A 23,091-nucleotide genomic window follows, 5' to 3' on the forward strand; every position below is an offset into this window, starting at 1 on the left:
GACGTTTCAGGGGAGATGATCCAAAGGAGCTGGTCCTGTGCGAAGCTGAGTGAGTGTGATGACCCCCAGGGGAGCAAGCACTCCGCCTGTCTGAGTAACAGTGAGGCAGCCAGGGTGGGCAGGGAGGGGCACAATGGAGAAGGGTTGTGCAAGGTGGGGCCAGGCTGCGTGTGGTTGGCTGTGGGCTGTGGCAAGGAGTGTGGGTTTTATGCTAAGAACAGTGGGAAGCCATTGGAGGGCTTTACACAGCAGGATAAGAGGGTATGATTCCCTTTCTTAAACATTTACCCAGGCTGCCCTGTGGAGAGGAGGGTATAGGGAGACAAGTGTGGGTGCAGGAAGATAGGCCCCCTCACAAGGAGAAAGTAGTCCAAAGTCCCCCGTTACTGCAGGCCTCTCATCCAGAGAAGAAATGTTGCCTGGGGTGTAGGAATGTGTCCCAGAGACTCTGTAAAGGGAGGTAGTTGATGGACTGGGGTCAGTTCAAGCAGGGAGACCTGGTGCCGGGACATGGTCAGAAGCCCCTTTGCAGTAGCCAGGCCAGGCGCCCCACATCCTCTGAGATGTATGAACCACAGACCACCTGCAGCCCCACTCCGGTGCTCACAGCAGGCAGGAAGGCTGTAGTGCCCACCCATGACAGGGCAGAGAGTCTCAGGAGCTCCCTCACAGAGCACCTGCCCCATGAGGCTGCTGCACAGGGACCCTCAGAGGACACCTGCCTTTCATGATTTGCTGCAATTCCATCTGCAAGGTCTGTATGGCTCGAGATGGGTCATCACTAGCCGAACGCTTGACCCGGTGAATAGAGAGTTTCCCATCAGCCACTGCAGCAATGTCATCATCCTCAAGGAAAATGACCCGGTTGGTGTGTTCTATGATAGCACTGGAGCAAGGAAAATATGGGTGTCAGAGATGGGGCCTGTCCTTGGCAGTTACAAGATGTGGGTCCATATCAGTAACACTGAATAGCATTTTAGGATATGGCATATAAACATTGATTCATACCTCCCGCCCCTCCCCTCCACCCAGAATTATTTTGAAGCCAGTCCCAGACATCAAATCATCTGTAAACCTTTTAGCTTATAGCTCTAAAAGACAAGGATTATTTTTCACCCTACTATAATACCATTATCACATCTAAGAGTAATAGTTTTTCCTTCATATCATCAAGTATCCAGTATGTTCAATTTTCCCCAGTAATCTCATAGATGTCCTTTTATAATTGCTTTCCTTGAATCAGGATCCAAACAATGTCACCTTTGGAGAATGCTCAGGAACCAACACATTCTGAATCATAAAGGGAAAAGATGAAACATTTATCTTGCCTTTCCAAATGACCTTTCAGAATAACCACAGTTTATGAAGGCAAGTTTCTCTTTATAGGAGAAATATAGCTAATAAAGAAGGAATGATAGAATTATAATAGTCAACTTATGAATTCCTAATCATTAATAGCCCTAATCAAGGTCCATCAGTGGCTACTGAAATGAAGAAATGAAAAGCTATGAGCAGCTTTATAATGGATGGATAAGGCTCCTGATCTTTGAACCCCGTGATCAATTTTAACAGTACTACAAAAAGACAATAAGACGTAGTGCCTCCTGATGGGAGGACACACTACCTATTAAATAGTCATGCCAAAAAAAAAAAAAATCAAACCTGAAGATCAAGCTTCTAGACACCTGTAAACTTCTGTTTGCAGGAAATACGGTGAACAGAAGAACATGGAGGAGGCACTCAACAAAATCCATATAGTGGGAAACTCATTAGGACAGATGACTCCTTTTCTTACACACACACACACACACACATACACAAAGCAAGAAAAAGCAGGGGGACTTAAAAGCAAACTATAAGATCTATCCACTAGTGAAATGTGCAGTCATTGTGTTTATTTTTATAGTAACTTTCCCTGTGTGGAAATAACGATTTTTCCCTTGAGATGGAAACAGAAAGTTTCTTTTAAAAATAAAATTGTTAGAAAAGTTGGTAAATGAAAAAGAAAGTTAGGTCATCAATAGTACAGGTGGTACATAGATATGGTAAAAACCATGAAGGTGGTACCTGAAGGACCATGGGAGAAAAAACCGCTCATTCTACCAAGTGCTACACCAACATGTGCCCTGTGCAGAAAAATGAGCATTTAAAACTGATGCAAAGTTAAAAAGAGAAATAATCAAGTTCTATGGCTCTAAGAGAGGTGTCTCCAGATCCTAGGGGAAAAAGACAAAGAAGGACGGAAAGCCACTGCACTGGAAAAAATATTTTAAACAATATACATTCTTTGAATAAAAAGCAGAAAACACAGGCAACAGAGGAAGAAGTAAAAACGGCCGGATTCAATCTCCAGTAGATAAATGCTACTTACACTGTATTGTCCTTCAGACAGTGCTTAATACGTGTGTTTGCATTCATGTGTGTGTACATCTGCATGTTTAAATATAATTACTGTTTTAATTTACAAAATGGATGGCAGTCATCAAAATTACTGGCCCAGGAATTAGACCTGAGGTGGAAGCCTCATCCCTGTCTCTTACCAGCCTGTGCCCTCGGGCAACACAGACATGACCCCTCTGAGCCCGTCTCGGGTTCCTCTGCTTTAAACTGGGAGATGACCACTGTGCCTTCACCAGAGGTTTGTTGTGATTAGTAAATGGGATAGACTTGGTGAAGCCCTCAGCACAGTGTCCAGCCATAAGTGCACAGCAATGCTGGCCACTGTTGTCACGAGAGCTCTACGTGCCGTCGTACCTGAGAGGGTCACCTTTGTCACTCTTATTTTGCAGTATATGCTTTTTCATCTACACACAATACATTATAGAATCACTTTATTAAGTTCCAAAAACCTAAACAAACAAAATAATGTCAAGGATTTTAATTATAGCATCGAATTTACAGATTAAGAAGAGTCAATATCTTTCAAAATAATTTCTAATTATTAAATTAACTTTAAACCAATTAATGTTTTCAGAATAATATTAAGGCTTCCTACCAAGGAATGTGGAATCTCTCCCTTTATTCAAATCTCTTCTTATTTCTCATGGTAAACTTCTGTAGTCTTCTCCAAGCAGGTTCTTGGACTATTTTTATTTAAATTTATTTAAATTTATTTTAAGGGATTCAAACTTCTTTTTCAGCTGTGGTAAACAGATTACTTTTTTAGTTCAACAAAGGTTTGCTGAGAGCCGACTGTGCCAGACATGAGGGGGAACAGGGTAGATGTGGTCCCCTACCACCCACCTCACTGAGCTGACAGCAAAGTGGCTACTGCTGGATGTCGAATTTCTACACCTTTATACTCTGACCAGCCACGAGTATGACCTCTAACAGCCTTTCAGGTGGATTTTTAAAGTATATAATTGTACTGCCTACAAATAATTCTTTAATCTCCTTTCAAGCATTTGTCTTTTTTTGTCTTTTGAGAAACATCTACCATACTTCATTGAATATAAGGTAACATTGATCTTTTTTTTTTACATAACAATTTTCAATTTAATCAAATCTCATTTTTATAACTAACTACTTCACAACAAGTTAACATGCTAAAGCAACATCAATAGATGAAAAAAGGTAGTACCTGGCCGCAAGGAATGTTGCCCAGGAGAAGACAGAGATATGTAAACAATACAATTACAATACAGTGTAGCGAGTGCAGCAGTCAGGCATGCAGAAGTGCAAGGGTAGCAAAAAGGAGCGTGTGATCACAACACTAAAAAGAAGACTGCACAAAAGACATAATATGTAAACTGAGGTTTGAAAAATGAAGTGGGTTTCCCAGGTGCCCCATAGGGAGAAAGGAATTCTTGGAGGAGGGAAAAGCATAAAAGAAGACAGTGAATTGTTCATATAATCCAGAAGTGAAGTAGGCAATGGCAGGAGAAATGATTGGACACAGGCGTCGTGAATACTTGCATGTCTGCATTTTAGCAAGTCCATTCTAAAGGAAACTTTGAGGATCAACTCGGGGGTGGGGGGCCACGGGGGGACAGAACTAGTTATTCCTGCCAGAAACACTGGAACCAGTTTCTACCAACGCACCAAAAAAACGACTTCAAAGGCAACATGGTATCACAGAAAGGGCTTGTTTTTGTTTGTTTGTTTTTAGTTCATTAGGCCTCATTTAAAATTCTGATTCCACAATGCACTTGCTTTGGGATCTTGAACAACACTCATAACCTCTGCAAGTTTCAGTATAGTAGGTTTATGTGATTGCCTTCATCTGTAATATCCCTGCATTGCAATCTTAATGGAAACTCAAGTTCAGGTCAAAGACAAATTTCTCTGTGACTTCTCCTCTGAAATTTTTTTTTAACATCTTTATTGGAGTGTAATTGCTTTACAATGGTGCGTTAGTTTCTGCTTTATAACAAAGTGAATCAGTTATACATATTCATATACATATGTTCCCATATCTCTTCCTTCTTGCGTCTCCCTCCCTCCCACCCTCCCTATCCCACCCCTCTAGGTGGCCACAAAGCACCAAGCTGATCTCCCTGTGCTATGCGGCTGCTTCCCACTAGCTATCTATTTTACATTTGGTAGTGTATATATGTCCATGCCACTCTCTCACTTTGTCACAGCTCACCCTTCCCCCTCCCCATATCCTCAAGTCCATTCTCCAGTAGGTCTGTGTCTTTATTCCCGTCTTACCCCTAAGTGCTTCATGACATTTGTTTTTTTCTTAGATTCCATATATATGTGTTAGCATAGGGTATTTGTTTTTCTCTTTCTGACCTACTTCACTCTGTATGACAGACTCTAGGTCCATCCACCTCATTACAAATAGCTCAATTTCGTTTCTTTTTATGGCTGAGTAATATTCCATTGTATATATGTGCCACATCTTCTTTACCCATTCATCTGTTGATGGACACTTAGGCTGCTTCCATCTCCTGGCTATTGTGAATAGAGCTGCAATGAACATTTTGGTACATGACTCTTTTTGAATTATGGTTTTCTCAGGGTATATGCCCAGTAGTGGGATTGCTGGGTCGTATGGTAATTCTATTTTTAGTTTTTTAAGGAACCTCCATACCGTTCTCCATAGTGGCTGTACCAATTCACATTCCCACCAGCAGTGCAAGAGTGTTCCTTTTTGCCACACCCTCTCCAGCATTTATTGTTTCTAGATTTTTTGATGATGGCCATTCTGACCGGAGTGAGATGATATCTCATTGTGGTTTTGATTTGCATTTCTCTAATGATTAATGATGTTGAGCATTCTTTCATGTGTTTGTTGGCAATCTGTATATCTTCTTTGGAGATATGTCTGTTTAGGTCTTCTGCCCATTTTTGGATTGGGTTGTTTGTTTTTTTGTTATTGAGCTGCATGAGCTGCTTATCAATTTTGGAGATTAATCCTTTGTCAGTTGCTTCATTTGCAAATATTTTCTCCCATTCTGAGGGTTGTCTTTTGGTCTTGTTTATGGTTTCCTTTGCTGTGCAAAAGCTTTGAAGTTTCATTAGGTCCCATTTGTTTATTTTTGTCTTTATTTCCATTTCTCTAGGAGGTGGGTCAAAAAGGATCTTGCTGTGATTTATGTCATAGAGTGGTAACATTGATCTTAAGATCATGATTATTTTATATACTTCTAAGAAGTATATAAAAGCTGTAGCAAATTATAATTGCCAGATGCCACTTACAGATGTTAAAATCTATAGAATAATTGCATGTCTTAGAATCACTGAAATAATATTAGCTTCTCATTGAAATGGTGCCCTAAGGAACACAGTTTGGGAAACGCTGACCTTTCCTATCAGCATTAAGTACAATGCTGGCTGTGGGCTGAAATAGGCCTTGCAGCCTGGGCTGTAGCTTCCCGTTACTTCATGTGACCCAGGAGACCTCACCTGGTGTCCTCCCTGCTTCACACCAAGGCCTTACCAGAGGCTGGTGGGAAAGAGGCATAATAAAGGTTTGGATAAAGGAGATAGTAATGGTGGTGTTTGTGGTGGTTTTCTATTTCAACTAGCAGGAAAGTGTTTTGGTCTTTTCTAAGTGTATGTGTGTGTATACATTTTTTTGTACTAAAATGGGCATGAAGCCTACTTTCTCAAATTTCAGAATTACTGTTTGGTGTATTGATGAGAACATGGACTTTGGAATCTATTGGACCAAAACCCTCAGTCTTGGCTCTGTCTTGTATGAATGGTCAGACTCTGGCAAAGGCGGGCAAGGTTCAGGAAGGACCAAAGGTCTGGAGACACTTGCCCCAGATTCTAAAGGGAGCAGACTTTGAATGGCCCCAAAGAGGGCTGGGGGGAGCAGCCTGGTGTGCTCAGACCTGCTGGTTTTTTAGAAAAGCTGGAAATTCAGATTTTTATGGGAAATTTCCCAATTTTAAAATGTTGGCAATTAATTCATTTATTCTGTACAGGCCCCAAACATTGTGTAGATCAGTAGACCTTGCCTTTGGCCACCAGGACTGCTGATGACAGCCATGTAAAAAGTGCTCACTGGGCAAGGATTCCGTCAGGAGGGCCACCGAGAGCTGAAATCTGCCATCCCCGCTTCGCCTTGCTGACTCTTGAGAAAACAGCTCAAACGGGGGAGTAAGTAAGAAATGGGGGTGTTTAGCCAGTCATTCTTGATTACATAATCCTAGGAAAGAAAGGAAACAAGGTGTAGCTACCTTGCATCAGAAGCAAAGAAGAATTCCACTGCTTTATCGCCTACAGCGTGAAGGCAGGTCGAGCTGTCCAGCCTCTTCATCCTTGTTTTACAGATATTCTTCACATTCTCAATATTGCCTAGCAAATGAAGGAAAGGATCACAAATCCCATTAGACTATTTTCTTGGAACAACATGAAGAAGCCAATTTCCCCTTTGAATATGTGTGGGAGAAATGTGCAATTTTTAGCTTTGGCTGCATCAGCCAAATTGCGTAAAAGATCCCCAAATAGTAAGAGCACTGAATCGGCTATTAACAAAACAAACCAAATCAACACTCCAATCAGGGCACAGGTGCCTTTATATAACAGAACCACAGCAGCAGCTCCCTCAACTTGGGTATGTGCTTGAAAATATCCGCAAGAAGAAGCTTTTGAAAAAATGGAGCCACGTCCCAGTTGCATGAAAACCTTTTGGACCTGGCCCTAGCAGAGTGAAGGAAGGCATCCTGCCTCTGAGGGGAGCTGCTGGCACCAGAACAGTGCTGTGCTGTTCAAGTCCTGCTCAAGAAACTTACGTGTCCTGTATAAGATGGGGATCTGTTCTGTGGATAGTTTATATTTGCTCCTCACTCCAATGAGCAGGGGGCTGCCTCTCCTGTAGGGACAAGAGGGAATCGAGTTACCCATTGCCTTGACACCCTGGGCTGGCCTGGATGTCCTCTGAGCTCTGAAGAGAGGGTCCCCGCATCTAGCCCTCTCCCCAGTGCAAAGGGCTCCCAAGACATCCCAAGGTTTGTCCCAGAAGTTATAGAGCCACTAATTACAGACAATTCAGAAAAGTAAAGCTTTACTGCTTCTTCACACTATCTTCTTCTGCAAACTAGTAATAACATGATAACAGATTTTAAAAGGAGTTTCAAAATTTGATAGGGACCAACTGGCATTTTATAATTCTCTGATTTGAAAGACTTAAATTCCAAATGGTAAATTAGTTCCTGTCCCAGAAAAAAATAAAATCATAATATATTCACATAATTTCCTGCCTAGATACTATGACAGTCTGGTCCACAGTTTCATTCTCAATGGCTCCCCAGTGCCTTCACAATGAAGCCTGCAACCACAGGGCAACCTAGATCCTGTAGAGCTGGGCCTCTGCCCACCTCCCCACTCCCCACCAGCTCTTGAGTTTCATAGGGCAGTGTCCCTACAATCTTGTTCGCTCTTGTCACCCATGCCTGGCACACAAAAGGTGTCAGTAAGCACACACTGAGACTAGAAGAGCCTCAAGTCCCACCAGTGCCCCTCCCCATCACCATCCTGGCCTAACTGCAGATCCCTAAAGCGCCACCACAATCACTCTGGGCTCCTTGCCTTTGCTCACGCTGGTTTCTCTGCCTGCCTTCCCCAGGCTGACACCTGCTTCCCCTGAGGCCCCCCGTGCACTGCCTCCCAACCTCCATCACAGAGCATCACCATCTTCTGCCCTGCTCTGTCCTCCTGCACAAGTGTCCAGTCCTTAAGGCAGGGGTGCCCAACCCCCGGGCCACAGTAGCGATCCATGGCCTGTTAGGAACCAGGCCACACAGCAGGAGGTGAGTGGCGGGCGGGCAAGTGAGCGAAGCTTCGTCTATATTTACAGCCGCTCCCCATCGCTCGCATTACCACCTGAGCTCCGTCTTCTGTCAGATCAGCGGTAGCGTTAGATTTTTATAGGACCGCGAACCCTACTGTGATCTGCGCATGTGAGGGATATAAGTTGCCCGCTCCTTATGAGAATCTAATGCCTGACGATCTGAGGTGGAGCTGAGGCGGTGATGCTAGCGCTGGGGAGTGGCTGCAAATACAGATCATCATTAGCAGAGAGGTTTGACTGCACAGAGAGTGTAATAAATCAACTGCTTGCAGACTCATATCAAAATCCTATTGGTCGCACAGAAACGAAGACCTAACACAGCCATAAATAAATAAATAAATAAATAAAACAAAACAAACAAAAAAAACCCTATTGGTGAGTGGCAAGTGAAAACAAGCTCAGGGCTCCCACTGATTCTGCATTATGGTGAGTTGTATAATTATTTCATTATATATTACAATGTAATAATAATAGAAATAAAGTGCACAATAAATGTAACGTGCTTGAATCATCCCGAAACCGTCCCCCCTGACACTGGTCCATGGAAAAACTGTCTTCCATGAAACTGGTCCCTGGTGCCAAAGATGCTGGGGACTGCTACCTTAAGGGTAGGACCAGGTTGGGTGTCACTAGGTCCCCAGGGCCCAGTACACAGTAAATGTTCAACAAATATTAGTTGGATGGATGGATAGATGGGTAGATAGATGGTCAGATTGATTGATGGATGGATAGACAGATGGATAGATAGATGGACAGATGAATTGGTAGATAGACAAATGAGTAGATGGACAGATGGACGGATGGGTGGATAATCCACCCATCTGAATATAATGATGGCACTCATGTGCCCACTTGTGTGAATCCACACATTGCTGGGGGCCGCAGGGCTCTAGCAGAAGGACATGTGGGCTGACCCAGGCCCTCTCAGCTGATTCCTGGATCACACCTGGCATGAAGGTGATGAAGCTTGAGCTCTTGGCCTTCAAGGCCTCTTCTTTACTGGATTCAAATCAACATTCATTTTTGTTCCTAATTTCATGTTCATAATTTTGCATGCTTTTTCTAAAGGGAATCTCTGAAGTTGACCTGAAACCTGAACCTGCCCTTGCTATACAACTTTAGTTTTAGATTGAATTTGTTGTCAATTTCTAAAAAAAAGTCTAGAGATTTCAAATAAAAATCCAACTTTCTAGTTTCTCTTTAAAAAATTCAGAAGCTCCAGCCACAGAGATGGTGGGGTACATTCTCTGTGGCTAAGCCACAGTTGTCCCTTAGATAGAGTGAGCACCTTCTGTTTTGCCAGAGGCCCTACTTCTCCCTTGTGCCTCAAGCTAAGTGATTTTATTTTATTTATTTGTTACTGGAAATGTTAATGCGTTCTGCCTCACCTTGTGGCCACGGCTTCTCCGGGGTAGTGGATGCTCTTGAAAACCAATGCAAATGCGCCTTCCTGAAAAGACGGGAAAGGAGAGTGAGGAACAACTTACTCTGGCTAAGCTAGGTTGCTGCAGCTCAGCCCACTACCCCAGACAGCTCTCCCTGGGAGCCTCTTCACTGCGGGCAGTCCTGGGGTCACTCACTCAGGGTGCTGAATGTAGCACAGCTTGCGCAGGGTGATGTCAGGAGGGGAAAGTGAAACAGGCGGTACCACAATCAAGTATCAAAGACCAGAACTTGTGGATTTCATTGTAAGCAATATAAACCTCCCTGTCCAGGCCCACAAGGAACAGTTCCCAGCTCTGTGAGGTCCTGGGTGGACTGCTGCAGTTAGAACCTCAGGAAATGAGAACCGTAGCCAGGGGTCCTGCCCTGGGCCTCAGGGATGGTACCTACTCAGGGAGCAATTGTGAGGATTAAAGGGGCTAATCCACGACCTAAGTTTAGCTCAACACACGTTAGTGCCTGGGTTCAAATCATGGCTCCACCCCTTAAATGGGCAATCACTGCAGCCTTCTTTGTGTCTCATGGTGAATGGAAATGAGAACAGTCCTACCTTGTATGGCTTCTGTGAGCTAATGCATTTTAAATGCTTAGAATAGTGCCTGACATATAGAGACACATCAGAAGTATGAGATGTTACAATTATTATTTCTATGGCAATGACTGCCATTTGTGCTCTGTGCCTCAGCTTGTTGGTTTGTGCAAACCAGAGTTAGAATATAGGTCTCCTAACTCAAGACTCCAAATGCTCTTCCTCTTTAAAAGTTCAATGCAAAATTCTCTCCTACATTCTGACCATCCTGTACTAATCATGACCCTACTTGACTTTATGTACAGCCAGCTATAAATCTGGATTTACAAGGTTTGGAAACCTAGGCAGACCTCATGGCCTCATGCTATGGCCAGTTTGCCAACTCAGTGACACAACCAGAGAGACCCCAGGGCCAGCATCTCCAGGTCCCTAAGGGCCTTTCAAACTGCCCAAAATGAAGGGGCTTTAGAAAGAACCTGAGGAGCCTGACGTTCACCCTGCTGGTTTTGTCAGCAATGAAGTAGGACTAAATAGAAAAACTCTTCCCGTTCTCTGCCAAAAAGAGCCCTGTGTTGCTTCAGATAAATCGCTGAAGTTTAAAAGTGCCATCACTGAGAGACATTTCCAAAATTTAAAATTACAAATGGAAAAGAGGAAGTACTATGCTGCAAAACTATATTGCTTTACTGTACATTAGTTATGGGACAGGCTTTTATTTATAAATATGTCCTCTAAATTAAGGTCCCCCCAAATGGGAGTCATAGGGCAAAGGGTTTGACTTACTTTTAAAAAAAGACTGAAAACACCAAAGGGTCATATATTTTAAACCACAGTGTTGTACCCAAAGCAGCCTCTGACCCCAGATGTTCTAGATTCTCAGCCCTGAACACTGTCTCCAAGCTGTCTCCATCTCAGGGGAGCTATTGGACAGCTCTGATGCTCAGAAGGATGGATTCTAGTAAGTCTGGAGCCCTCTCCTCCTCCCTCCACCGTCCCATGGAGGACCTGGGTCTGCTCTACCTCTCCTCCAAGGAGGTGTCTCTCTTGGACAATCCCTCCACCATGTGCCCCTTTGCAGGGACCTTGTTCCATGGGTCCAGCCCTCTGGGACATCACCAATCTCTTTCTCCCGCCTGGATCATTCATTTCAGCACACAGACATGATCTGGTATCTCCTACCACAAAAACAGAATCCTGCCTCAGAACTGCAACCCTCTCCCTTCACTGGGCCATTTCTTTGCACCCTTCTTCTTCTGCAACCAAACTTCTCAAAAGTCCACACCTGCTGTCTTTATTTCCTCTTCCTTCCTTCCAACTCCACTCAGTAAGGACTTGTGGGCATTTCTCCCACGTGACAAATAACTGCTTTACTGAAACAGGAGGTAAGACTACAATTCTAAGTCTCCAACATCAGTTAAATTCATCTTGGGTATGTATGCGCACAAGTCAACAATGCACACAAGTCAACTGATAAGATGACAACATGAACTGCCACAATCAAGGTCCCTTGTGCAACACACCATTGGTAGAAGCCACAGATCAGAAGGCCTATCACCATTTCAGAGATGTTAAAATGAAGCAAAGCAGTTTCTATTTGATGTTTACTACCAAAACCTCAGAACTTCTCCCAATTCTACAAGGATGTAACATTTTAAGGCCAGGCACTGTAGATGAGCCATCTTTAATCCTCAGGTACTTGGTGCCAGTTTGCCTAATAAATGTTTATAAAAACTGAAGGAATGAAGGGATGATTTAGATAAGTGAGACTTGTAACTCACCAACTGCTGAATGACTCTCTCGACCAGTGTTGAAAATGTAATGTCCTCAGTTTCTCTGTTGTCGAACACATATTTAATCAGCTTGGCGATGGTCTCTGTATCTGTTTCTGACTCAAACTCATAGCCTTTGCTTTCCTGGAATATTTGGTTGGACAGAGTGTCAGATAATGGTTGTTGTGCAATGCTGGCCTGGCCAGCTCCCTCTCCTCCCTTATGACTTGTCCTTGGAGTGACTTAAGGCAAGAACAAGGAAAACGGGGAAGGGATGAGAAATGTTTGCCTGAATCCCACAGCCTAACACAGCTGAGTCATTGTAGTCTTCCCTGAGATCATCCCGTCTCAGAAGCTTGTCCTTGCCATTAATCTGGACATTGCAAAATAACAGCAATCAAAATGATCAAATACACTGAGTCAAATCCACCCACCTCCCAACCAATACCACAACCTCTTCATACTTGAAACACTCGCCGCCTGCCTTCCCACCCCACATTCCATTTGGTGTATGAGTCGGAATGTTATTCAGTGCAGACACTTTAATAAAAAGAAGTTCATGTTCTTTTGATTCTGCTCTGACTCTGCAATGGCCTTTGAGGTAAATGAGAATGCCCTGCTCTCTCCTCCAGCAAGATCTGGGGAGGAGCCTGAGCTGGGGATGAGGTTTGTGTCTAATGTGGTGATGTGGCCAAGAGTGGACCTCAATCAGCTTCTGCCTTTTTTTCTGGAGGGAAATGAGCTGGTTGGAAAGTTTCTGGGAAAGACCAATACCACTTGACTTAGATGTTACCCAGGGGAAGTATCTTACCAGAAATTTCCTCAGGTCTTTGTAATTTGTAATGATCCCATTATGGATGACCACGAATTCTGGAAGAAAAGTTTAGTCAAGAGAGAAATGCTATGAAGAAATGAAGTTCAAGTCAGATGTGAAGAAAGACAATTTGACAGCTTGAAACCTACAAACTTTGCTCATACAGACACTTGTGTTAAGCAAACTTCATTTACAGGGATTAGGGCTGACATATGCCATGACTGCAATTTAAACCCGAGGAAATAACACATTTCTCTTTTGATAAAAAGCTTCCACCAACCTGGCCACGCACTGAGCTCTGACTTGTGGCCTACAGTAGCATGAAACAGGCTTTGGTATTCATGTCAAAAGGGATGATTAACCCTTCATTATCTATTAACTGTCTTCACAACCATCCCGTTCTCCATTTTTCTCATATCTATTGTGACTTTGTTTCTTCACATTATTTTCTTAACCCTGTCACATTTTCTTTCATCTCAGCCTATTGTCTTAACTTCTCATCATTAATTTGTTTCCTAGAATCTGTGTTTTCTTTGTGAAAACTTCTTTGTGTAATTTTCGTATGCAGTGTAGTTGCTGGGTATAAGTCTTCCTTAAAAGTATGCTCTGGGCTTCCCTGGTGGCGCAGTGGTTGAGAGTCCGCCTGCCGATGCAGGGGACGCGGGTTTGTGCCCCAGTCCGGGAAGGTCCCACATGCCGTGGAGCAGCTGGGCCCGTGAGCCATGGCCGCTGGGCCTGTGCATCCGGAGCCTGTGCTCCGCAGAGGGAGAGGCCACAACGGTGAGAGGCCCGCGTGCCGCAAAAAAAAAAAAAAAAAAAAAAAAAGTATGCTCTTCAGATATCACTGATAAGTCGTTAGAGAAATTTTACAAATCTTTTCTTATTTCCCATGTTGTTTTATTTTCAATTATTCATCCTGAGTCACGGCAGGCATTTCCAAATTTGGGTGTGGGGGCAATCTCCTTGGAGCCTAGTTGCTTTGGGGACACAGAATCATTGTCTGCAGTGAAGCGGGGGTTCACCCTACCATCTCAGTGGGCAGGAGGCTGAGGATGAGGTGGTGACATTTCAGGGCACATGGTCTCGGTACAGTGTGTTACCTCAGCCAACACTGTTGCTCCAGGGACCAGCCTCTGCATCTAGCTTGGGGTTTGGCTGGATGTATATCCTAGGTCCTCAGCACCGTGGGGTCTATTGTCCCCCTCCTGAGTGTAGGGTGCCTGCCCCTGTAGTGGGGTGTCTCATGGCTCAGGACATGGACCAGATGCAAGGAATGGTCCCCAGCAAAGAAACCTCACTACCCAAGTCTCTCACCATGTAGGTGTATGTATAGCCTGGTCCCTGTGCTATCTCTGGCTGCTCTGATGACAGAGGTGCATGGGGCCCTCCTGTTCTCTCCGGGAGGCTTTCCTTTCCAAATCGGGCAGGGTGAGCTGCCTCCAGGTACTGCAGTGTCCACAGGGGCAAAGGACACTGACGAGGGAGGTGCTGCTCTCTCCTGTGGCCTGACTTCCAAGATAATTAATGGCAGTGAGGCTTGTCAAGTGTTTAGATAATAGTAAATACCCTACAACTACTCTTACGTGTCTGATCCCTACTCTAATATGAGGCTTGGCAAGAACCTGCATTATGCCACATTCTGGAGTTGGCTTGGGGTGGAGGATCCCAGCTGACTCCAGAAATCATTCTCTCCACCGGACACCCGCTTGCTTCATGCCCAGGTGTGGGTCATGGGGGCTTCTGACCTGACCAGGCCCAACCCAGAGTGGAGACCCACTAGAAGGCCCAGACTCCATCTCATATGCCCATGTGTCCTACTGACAGAGGCCCTGATACCCCTGGGTGCCGACCACAGAGTCCCTGAGAGCTTCCAGTGGGAGCTCCAGACCTACCAGTCCTTCCCCCATGAGAGGAGACTGGGACATCATTTAAGAGAACCACCACATAAAGAACTGTCCTGGGGGCTCAGGCAAGTGATGTGGACCCATGAGCTGGGGCTGACATGGTGAGGGGGGAATTGGGAGAAATGGGTGGCCCTCGTTACAGGGACCAGGATTGGAGCAGGCACCTCAGATGTTAAACAAGATCAGCACTGACACCTGCCCTGGCTCAGGACCACTCTCTTCAGGGGAAGGGATGGGTATAGCTGGACGAGGAAGGAACCCCAATCTTTCCTCAAGTGCCCAGCCCTCTGGAACACCCTGGTCCCTAACTGAGGAAAAGTGCGCAGGCCTTCAACCCTTTACACCACCAAGTCCCACTCAGGCTGGGTTCCCAGAGCCAAAGGCATTCATGGGAAGTGCCACTGTTTTCCTGTGGATGCCTGCGGGGTCAGCACTATCCAGGGATCAGGTTGAATTTGCCTCCTTTCTAGGGCCCAGTGCCAGCAGTTTGGATACTGGGGGAAGACAGGGATGCTGAGAAGCCAGTTGGTGGTGGGTGTGGATCAACCCTGGCACAGGTCAGGGCCAGGCACAACCACTAGGACAGGGGAGCAAGGCTATACTACATACCGTTGCCTTTGTCTGAGCGCTGTGGGTGGCTGTTGACAGCATTGGGGACCCCGTGGGTGGCCCAACGTGTGTGGGCAATGCCAAAGTGGGTCTCAAACTCCACTTTTAAGTCCATGCTGTCCTGTTCTAGATGAAGGAAAAATAAGTTTGCCACACTTTAAGCACTGACATGGTACTGTTACATGAGGTGACTTCATTACATGAAGACACATCAGCTACACCAAAAGTACATCCCACCATCAACCACAAAGGCCCCATTCTGGAGAATTCTGCCAGACCCTTGCTTTAATTAGTACTTATCAGTAACCTAACTCACTTCACTGAAATAAACTTACTTTAAAAAGAAAATTACAGGTCCCTACCATAAACGGAAAAGCAGTATCATTTGCCAGAAACATTAAAATATATAAGTACTAAATATTGAAAAAAAAATTCTCAGCGCACCATCACCTGAAATAAACCATCCCACACTCTGGGAAACAGTTTTGCAACAGGGACTTAACCCTCCTATTTTGCCATGCTTGGGTAGGTTAATATTTTTAGTCTCCAATGCTGTTGGAATTAAAGATTTTAAAGTGACCCAGGCTGCGATTATTACTCTGACTTGGCATCTCTTTCACATACTGTAAAGTTCTTCATCAAGAGCCTTGACATTTCCTCTTTTCTTGACTAGCTGGATATGTCTTTCTTTGACTTCGTTATTATTTCCATCGATTGCCACACCTGTAACATAAACATGATTTTTTGTACTGGAATTTAAGTTTTGTCTCCCGTGCTTCATTACAGGGAATGACCCTGGGTGAGCGCTACACAGAACTGTGGATTTATTAGTTCTTATTCCCCGGGCTTGCTGCCCAGAAGAGAACTAGACAGTGTTAGGATATTGACTTGGACAGAGGAGGCTGTGACTGCGACAGTGCTAACCAGCCATCAGGGAACATGTGCCTGGAACCCAGGCTGTGGCTACCTCACCCCGGCTTCTAACCAGGGTAATTCTCGGAGTTTGCCTGCGGGAGAGGTGCCACCACGTCTGCCACCCAAAGGCAGCGGGCTCATTTAAGGACATTTGTGCACTTTGCATTCTGCTACTTTAGCTGGTGTTTCCATGGCACTAGTGTTCCTGCAATCTTTCATCTGACTTGCTTTCTATTAAGAATTTATAGGAATATATAATTATCTGGCTCTCCTTTTTCTCCTAAGGCTGCTTAATTAAAAATGGGAAACAGACTAAATATCCACCTGTTATGTGGATGAAGGAGTAAACTCTGAGGTAGGCATCCAGTGGAGGACTGTGCAGCCACTCAGAAAGATTATGTTAGGAAGTGTTTAGGATAATGGAAAAAAACAAGGTAAGTGAAAGAAGAAGAACACAAAATTACAGAATTGCATCATTATAATTAGATAAAACAGTAAATATCTGCATGACACCTCTACCGTCCCCAGACCCCGGACGACCACAGGAGGGACACAGATATTGATGGGGGGTGCTTTTGATGGATATTTTTTTACCCTTGTTTTTTCTTTCTACTTTTCTACAGAAATTTTCAATTTTCTTTAATGAACAAGCATTATGTTTATATGGCAGCAGCCTGCAGAGCCTACCTGCTGAGTCGTAGCCTCTGTACTCAAGCCGCTGCAGTCCCTTGATGAGGGTTTCAAAAATCTCCTTCCTTGTCCGGGGGACTCTGTAGTTCATGTAGGCGAAGATTCCTGTTAAAAGAGGGAAAACCATATGTTTACAGAACACTTGGTTCATGTTTAGAAGAAAACACTTCTGGGGAAACAGATACCACTGGAGGCACATCACTGAAGCGCTTCCAGGCTGCCTGCAGAGGAAGGTGTGGCCTTCCCCAGACATAATGGAAGAAGAGCAGAACTCCCTTACTGCTTCTAGAAGGACATTGTATGCAGCCCTCCTGCAGTGACAAAAGGACACACAAAGCATGTGAAGAACACACTCACACACCACGGCCTTGCAATTCCACTGTGGAGAATTTCTCCTATGGACATACTCACAGAAGACACCTTTCATTGTGGCAACATTTATAATAGAAAAGATCAGCAAAACAAAGCAACCACCTAGGGCCATCTGGAAGTCCCCGCTATGTGGACTCCTTGGTTTGCACAGAACACACCTGAGAAGAGTCAAAAGGAGGTCACCCCAGCCTCCTGCGACAGGTAGGAACAGGGGCTGGGGCCTTTGCTCCACTTTCCACTTGGCCCTACTGCTTGGAGCATTACCATCAATAAGCACTACTTTTACGACAGCAAGCATAAAATCATCTCTTGGCCTCATAGAGAATCCTTACCTTCAAGGGAGGCCCACCAGCCTAGAAGATTTTGTTTGGCTTTATTTTCTGCATTCATATATTAAAATAATATTTTCCCAAATAGGAAGAAACAGTCATCATGTTGGTTCTTTTCAAACTTCTCCACTCCCCTGCTTGAGACTACAGACCCTTGGTCTGTCTCTATCCTGCTCTGTGAGGGTCCCATCCCATTACCCCTCTGTCCTTTTGCCCTACACAGGAAAACCTTCCCCACTCAAAGTTTAGCTCCGACCCCACCTCCCAGGGCAGGCTTGTCCAGGCCCTGGCCAGAAGTGTTTACCTGCTCTTAGATCCTGAGGCATCTACATCCCCTGACAAGGTCACAGGCGTCTTGGCACATGGTCCTTGTTCAATAAATGTATGTGGATAGAATGACCATGAATTGGTATTAAGCAGGGAAGCAACAGTATGGATTGTGAAAAGGGACTCATCTTATTGAGAGCTCACTATATGCCAGGCACTGGGCTAAGCATTGCTACACAGGTATCAATCAAAGCTCGAAGCAGTCTTAGAGGTTGGACCTGCCATTACCCTCCCCTTACCTTCTGGAACTGGGCCAGAGTCAGGAGTGGAACCAAAGAGATCTGATTTTAGGACCTAAATGATCCTAACCTCTGGGCAGCACTGCCTCGGGGATGAATAGGGTTAAAAGAAGGTTTATTTCTCAATTTTAATTTTTAAATTTTATTATTTTAAAATTTTCTCAACATTTTTCTGGGATGACAGAAAGGTCTGAGCAAAATTTTAAAATTTCCAGATACCTGTACCTGCACCCCCATGTTCATTGCAGCATTATTTACAATAGCCAAGACATGGAAACTACTTAAGTGTCCATTGACGGATGAATGAATAAAGTAGCCATGGAATATATATGTAGTATTTTTTTATTAATTAATTAATTTGATTTATTTATTTTTGGCTGCATTGGGTCTTTGTTGATGTGCGCGGGCTTTCTCTAGTTGCAGCAAGTGGGGGCTACTCTTGGTGGCAGGCTTCTCGTTGCAGTGGCTTCTCTTGTTGCGAAGCATGGGCTCTAGGCACACGGGCTTCAGTAGTTGTGGCACGTGGGCTCTAGAGCACAGGCTCAGTAGTTGTGGCACATGGGCTTAGTTGCTCCACGGCATGTGGGATCTTCCTGGACCAGGGCTCAAACCCATGTGCCCTGCATTGGCAGGCGGATTCTTAACCACTGAGCCACCAAGGAAGCCCTATATATGTAATATTAATGGAATATCATCCTGCCATAAAAAAGGAGGAAATCCTGCCATTTGTGACAACATGGATGAATCTTGAGGACAATATGCTAAGTGAAATAAGTCAGACAGAGAAAGACAAATACTGTATGATCTCACTTTTATATAGAATCTAACAAAAAAACTAACTCATAGATAAAGAAATCAGATTGGTGGTTGCCAGAGGTGGGGGAGGAGGGGTGAGGGAATTAAGTGAAGGTGGTCAAAAGGTACAAACTTCCAGTTATAAGATGAATTCTGGTGATGTAATGTACAGCATGGTGGCTATAGTTAATATTCTATTGTATATTTGAAAGTTGCTAAGAGAGTAGATCTTAAAAGTTCTCATCATAGTGAAAAACTTTTAACTATGTGAGGTGATGAATGTTAACTAATATTGGGGTAATCATTTTGCAATATGTATATACATATACACATACATATGTAACATATACCAATACATATATACATATACAAATCATTATGTTGTATATCTTAAACTTATACAATGTTATACATCAATTATATCTCAATAAAGCTGTGAAAAAATTTGCCAGAGATAAACCTTGGAGAGGACAACCTGCCTGCAGATAACTAAGGGATGATCCCGATTATACAGCAAACCACATGTCATATCTCTGTAATAGCTGTAATGTCTCTAGATTATATTCAAGTCAATACAGTATTTTTGAATGAATGATTAAATTAAATGATTTAAACTAAATGATTAAAGTAAATATTATATTCCTAAGCAGTAAGTAGGGTCACATCATAGAAATTTAACTTGCTAAAATAAATCTAGACACAGTCAAAAAAAGGCGATGAAATTATACAGTGCTAAAAATTATATTTTGCATTCTTAGGTACTGTATGCTACTGTACACAGGATATATTTGCACACGAGTATTAAGGGGCAGGGTTTATATTTAAAAACACGCACACTGTGGTTTCTGAGCAGTTACAGATGTTTTCTTTTCAAAATGGCCAAGGATAACTTTGGCAGTCAGCTATTTTTGTCTTCTAGGTCAGGTGAGAAGCGCTTCCCCAGCTGAGCATCTGTGCTTCAAGAGCTCACAATTTACCCTATGCTTCAAACCTAAACACTTCTGGTCAGAGGATGTATTTTTGTCACCTTACATATATATAAAAAAAAAGACAGCCACTTTTTAATGTAAATTTTTAACAGCTTCATTGGGATACAAGTCACATACCATAATATTATCCCATTTAAAGTGTACAATGCAATGGTTTTTAAGTATATTCACAGAGTTGTGTAGCCATCACCATAATCTATGCTTAGGTAAGACTTTCTATAACATTAGTTTTTCTGCAAAAAAATCAGGAAGTTCCCTGGAGGGATATGGTCAAATTCCAGTCAATGTAAAGAGCACATAGCTATGGGAGATGGCTATATGAAGGATGGAGCAACTCACAAACCATTTTTGTAGTCTTTTAAACTGTAAAACTCTCCTGGCACCTTGGGAATTGTTCTATAATTATACCTGCACCCTCACAAAGGGGAGCTAACAGGCATTGCAGATGACACAAAGGCCCATACACCAACTCTTGTTTTTTTTTGGGGGGGGGTGCTGGGTGGAGACAATGTATACTTCCAAAAGTCAAATTATTGTCTATTTTTCTCCCATAAGCATGGAATAAAAGATATATATATTTTTTATCCTATTTGTTCAGTGGCATTGTCTTCTTTGTTGGCTTTATGCCTTAAAAAAATAATACATAGTTTTATATACAATCTACTGTGTTCTCCAACTTCTTTTTATTTATTTATTTGGCCAGAATTCATCCTCTTATTCATTCTTTTGAAAATATCTAGAGCCTTTTTCCTACGTGGCATTCACTCTGTTAGGTCTTACAAATATCAAGGAAAATAAAACATACATGATCCTTATAGTCAGAATGAGAGGTGGTCATCAAACAAATATATGCATAAATTGTTTTAAATGTTTTGAAAGGAAAAACACCAACTCTTTTAAAGCCGAAATTTTTACAGGAGCCCTGTATGTTTGCCGATTCTCCCCTGCAATTCCCCATCCTCTGGGCCAAACTTCACTTCTGTGTTTATTTATTTATTTTTTATTTATTTATTTTTTACATCTTTATTGGAGTATAATTGCTTTACAATGGTGTGTTAGTTTCTGCTTTATAACAAAGTGAATCAGTTATACATATACATATGTTCCCATATCTCTTCCCTCTTGCGTCTCCCTCCCTATCCCACCCCTCTAGGTGGCCACAAAGCACGGAGCTGATCTCCCTGTGCTATGCGGCTGCTTCCCACTAGCTATCTATTTTACATTTGGTAGTGTATATATGTCCATGCCACTCTCTCACTTTGTCACAGCTCACCCTTCCCCCTCCCCATATCCTCAAGTCCATTCTCTAGTAGGTCTGTGTCTTTATTCCCGTCTTACCCCTAGGTTCTTCATGACATTTTTTTTTCTTAGATTCCATATATGTGTGTTAGCATACGGTATTTGTCTTTCTCTTTCTGACTTACTTCACTCTGTATGACAGACTCTAGGTCCATCCACCTCACTACAAATAACTCAATTTCGTTTCTTTTCAATTTTCTTTACAATTCTTTCCATTGTATATATGTGCCACATCTTCTTTATCCATTCATCCGATGATGGACACTTAGGCTGCTTCCATCTCCTGGCTATTGTAAATAGAGCTGCAATGAACATTTTGGTACATGACTCTTTTTGAATTATGGTTTTCTCAGTAGTGGGATTGCTGGGTCATATGGTAGTTCTATTTGTAGTTATTTAAGGAACCTCCATACTCTTCTCCTTAGTGGCTGTACCAATTCACATTCCCACCAGCAGTGCAAGAGTGTTCCCTTTTCTCCACACCCTCTCCAGCATTTATTGTTTCTAGATTTTTTGATGATGGCCATTCTGACCGGTGTGAGATGATATCTCATTGTAGTTTTGATTCACATTTCTCTAACGATTAATGATGTTGAGCATTCTTTCATGTGTTTGTTGGCAATCAGTATATCTTCTTTGGAGAACTGTCTGTTTAGGTCTTCTGCCCATTTTTGGATTGGGTTGTTTGTTTTTTTGTTATTGAGCTGCATGAGCTGCTTGTAAATTTTGGAGATTAATCCTTTGTCAGTTGCTTCATTTGCAAATATTTTCTCCCATTCTGAGGGTTGTCTTTTGGTCTTGTTTATGGTTTCCTTTGCTGTGCAAAAGCTTTTAAGTTTCATTAGATCCCATTTGTTTATTTTTGTTTTTATTTCTATTTCTCTAGGAGGTGGGTCAAAAGGGATCTTGCTGTGATTTATGTCATAGAGTGTTCTGCCTATGTTTTCCTCTAAGAGTTTGATAATTGGAAACACAAAAGACCCCGAATAGCCAAAGCAATCTTGAGAACGAAAAACGGGGCTGGAGGAATCAGGCTCCCTGACTTCAGACTATACTACTAAGTTGCAGTAATCTAGACAGTATGGTACTGGCACAAAAACAGAAATATAGATCAATGGAACAGGATAGAAAGCCCAGAGATAAACCCACGCACATATGGTCACCTTATCTTTCATAAAGGAGGCAGGAATGTACAGTGGAGAAAGGACAGCCTCTTCAATAAGTGGTGCTGGGAAAACTGGACTGGTACATGTAAAAGTATGAGATTAGAACACTTCCTAACACCACACACAAACTTCACTTCTGAACTCACGTCAGGCACGTATGCATCTCTGGCTCTGAGACCCAGAACAGCCACCTTGGTGGGAGGTGCTGCTGCCAGAGCCCCTGGTGGGCTGGAAATGGCTGGAACGGCTAAAGGGTCGTTGCCATCAGGACCACCAGCTGTGTCCACACCCAGCTGGGAGGCTTGGCAGCCACTCAAGCACCGTTTGGTTGATTACTGTGGTGAGAGGGGCTGCCAAGAAGTGGTTTTCAAGGTCTTTGCGCAAGAAGGCATAAATCTAATTTTTAACATGAAATCTCTTGCATACCAACCTCTGTTCAGTAAATTCTTTTAAGCACTGTCTCTCTCCTCTCTCCTCTTGGCTGGCTTCTCTCTGCACGCCACCAGATGAAAGTGAATAAAACAGCACCTATACTGTGCTCTTACTATTTAAAAAAATAATGAAATAGAATAAAGCTGCTTCCCCAGGAATTTTGTTTGCTATTCATATCAGAATTCCCTTCTGGAATCCCATTCATCTGCAATAAAAGCTGCA

At 43.3% G+C, this 23,091-nt stretch overlaps 1 protein-coding gene across 2 annotated transcripts in view; it reads right to left on the reverse strand.

The window, feature by feature from the left end:
• The window catches only part of GFPT2 (glutamine-fructose-6-phosphate transaminase 2), a 45,442-nt gene that overhangs the window by 12,910 nt on the left and 9,441 nt on the right, over positions 1–23,091 (reverse strand). The window contains exons 2-10 of one of the 2 annotated variants that reach the window (XM_060095060.1): positions 16,919–17,026; positions 15,941–16,039; positions 15,317–15,442; positions 12,801–12,859; positions 11,999–12,133; positions 9,637–9,698; positions 7,191–7,270; positions 6,636–6,753; positions 723–886 (exon numbers count right to left, since the gene is read on the reverse strand). In XM_060095060.1, the coding sequence (XP_059951043.1) occupies positions 723–886; positions 6,636–6,753; positions 7,191–7,270; positions 9,637–9,698; positions 11,999–12,133; positions 12,801–12,859; positions 15,317–15,442; positions 15,941–16,039; positions 16,919–17,026 (951 nt within the window). The remainder of the gene's footprint in view (positions 1–722; positions 887–6,635; positions 6,754–7,190; positions 7,271–9,636; positions 9,699–11,998; positions 12,134–12,800; positions 12,860–15,316; positions 15,443–15,940; positions 16,040–16,918; positions 17,027–23,091) is intronic. The other variant, XM_060095061.1, reaches the window with a different exon arrangement.

Source organism: Mesoplodon densirostris, chromosome 3, assembly GCF_025265405.1.
Source record: "Mesoplodon densirostris isolate mMesDen1 chromosome 3, mMesDen1 primary haplotype, whole genome shotgun sequence".
In the NCBI taxonomy this organism is placed as follows: domain Eukaryota; kingdom Metazoa; phylum Chordata; class Mammalia; order Artiodactyla; family Ziphiidae; genus Mesoplodon; species Mesoplodon densirostris.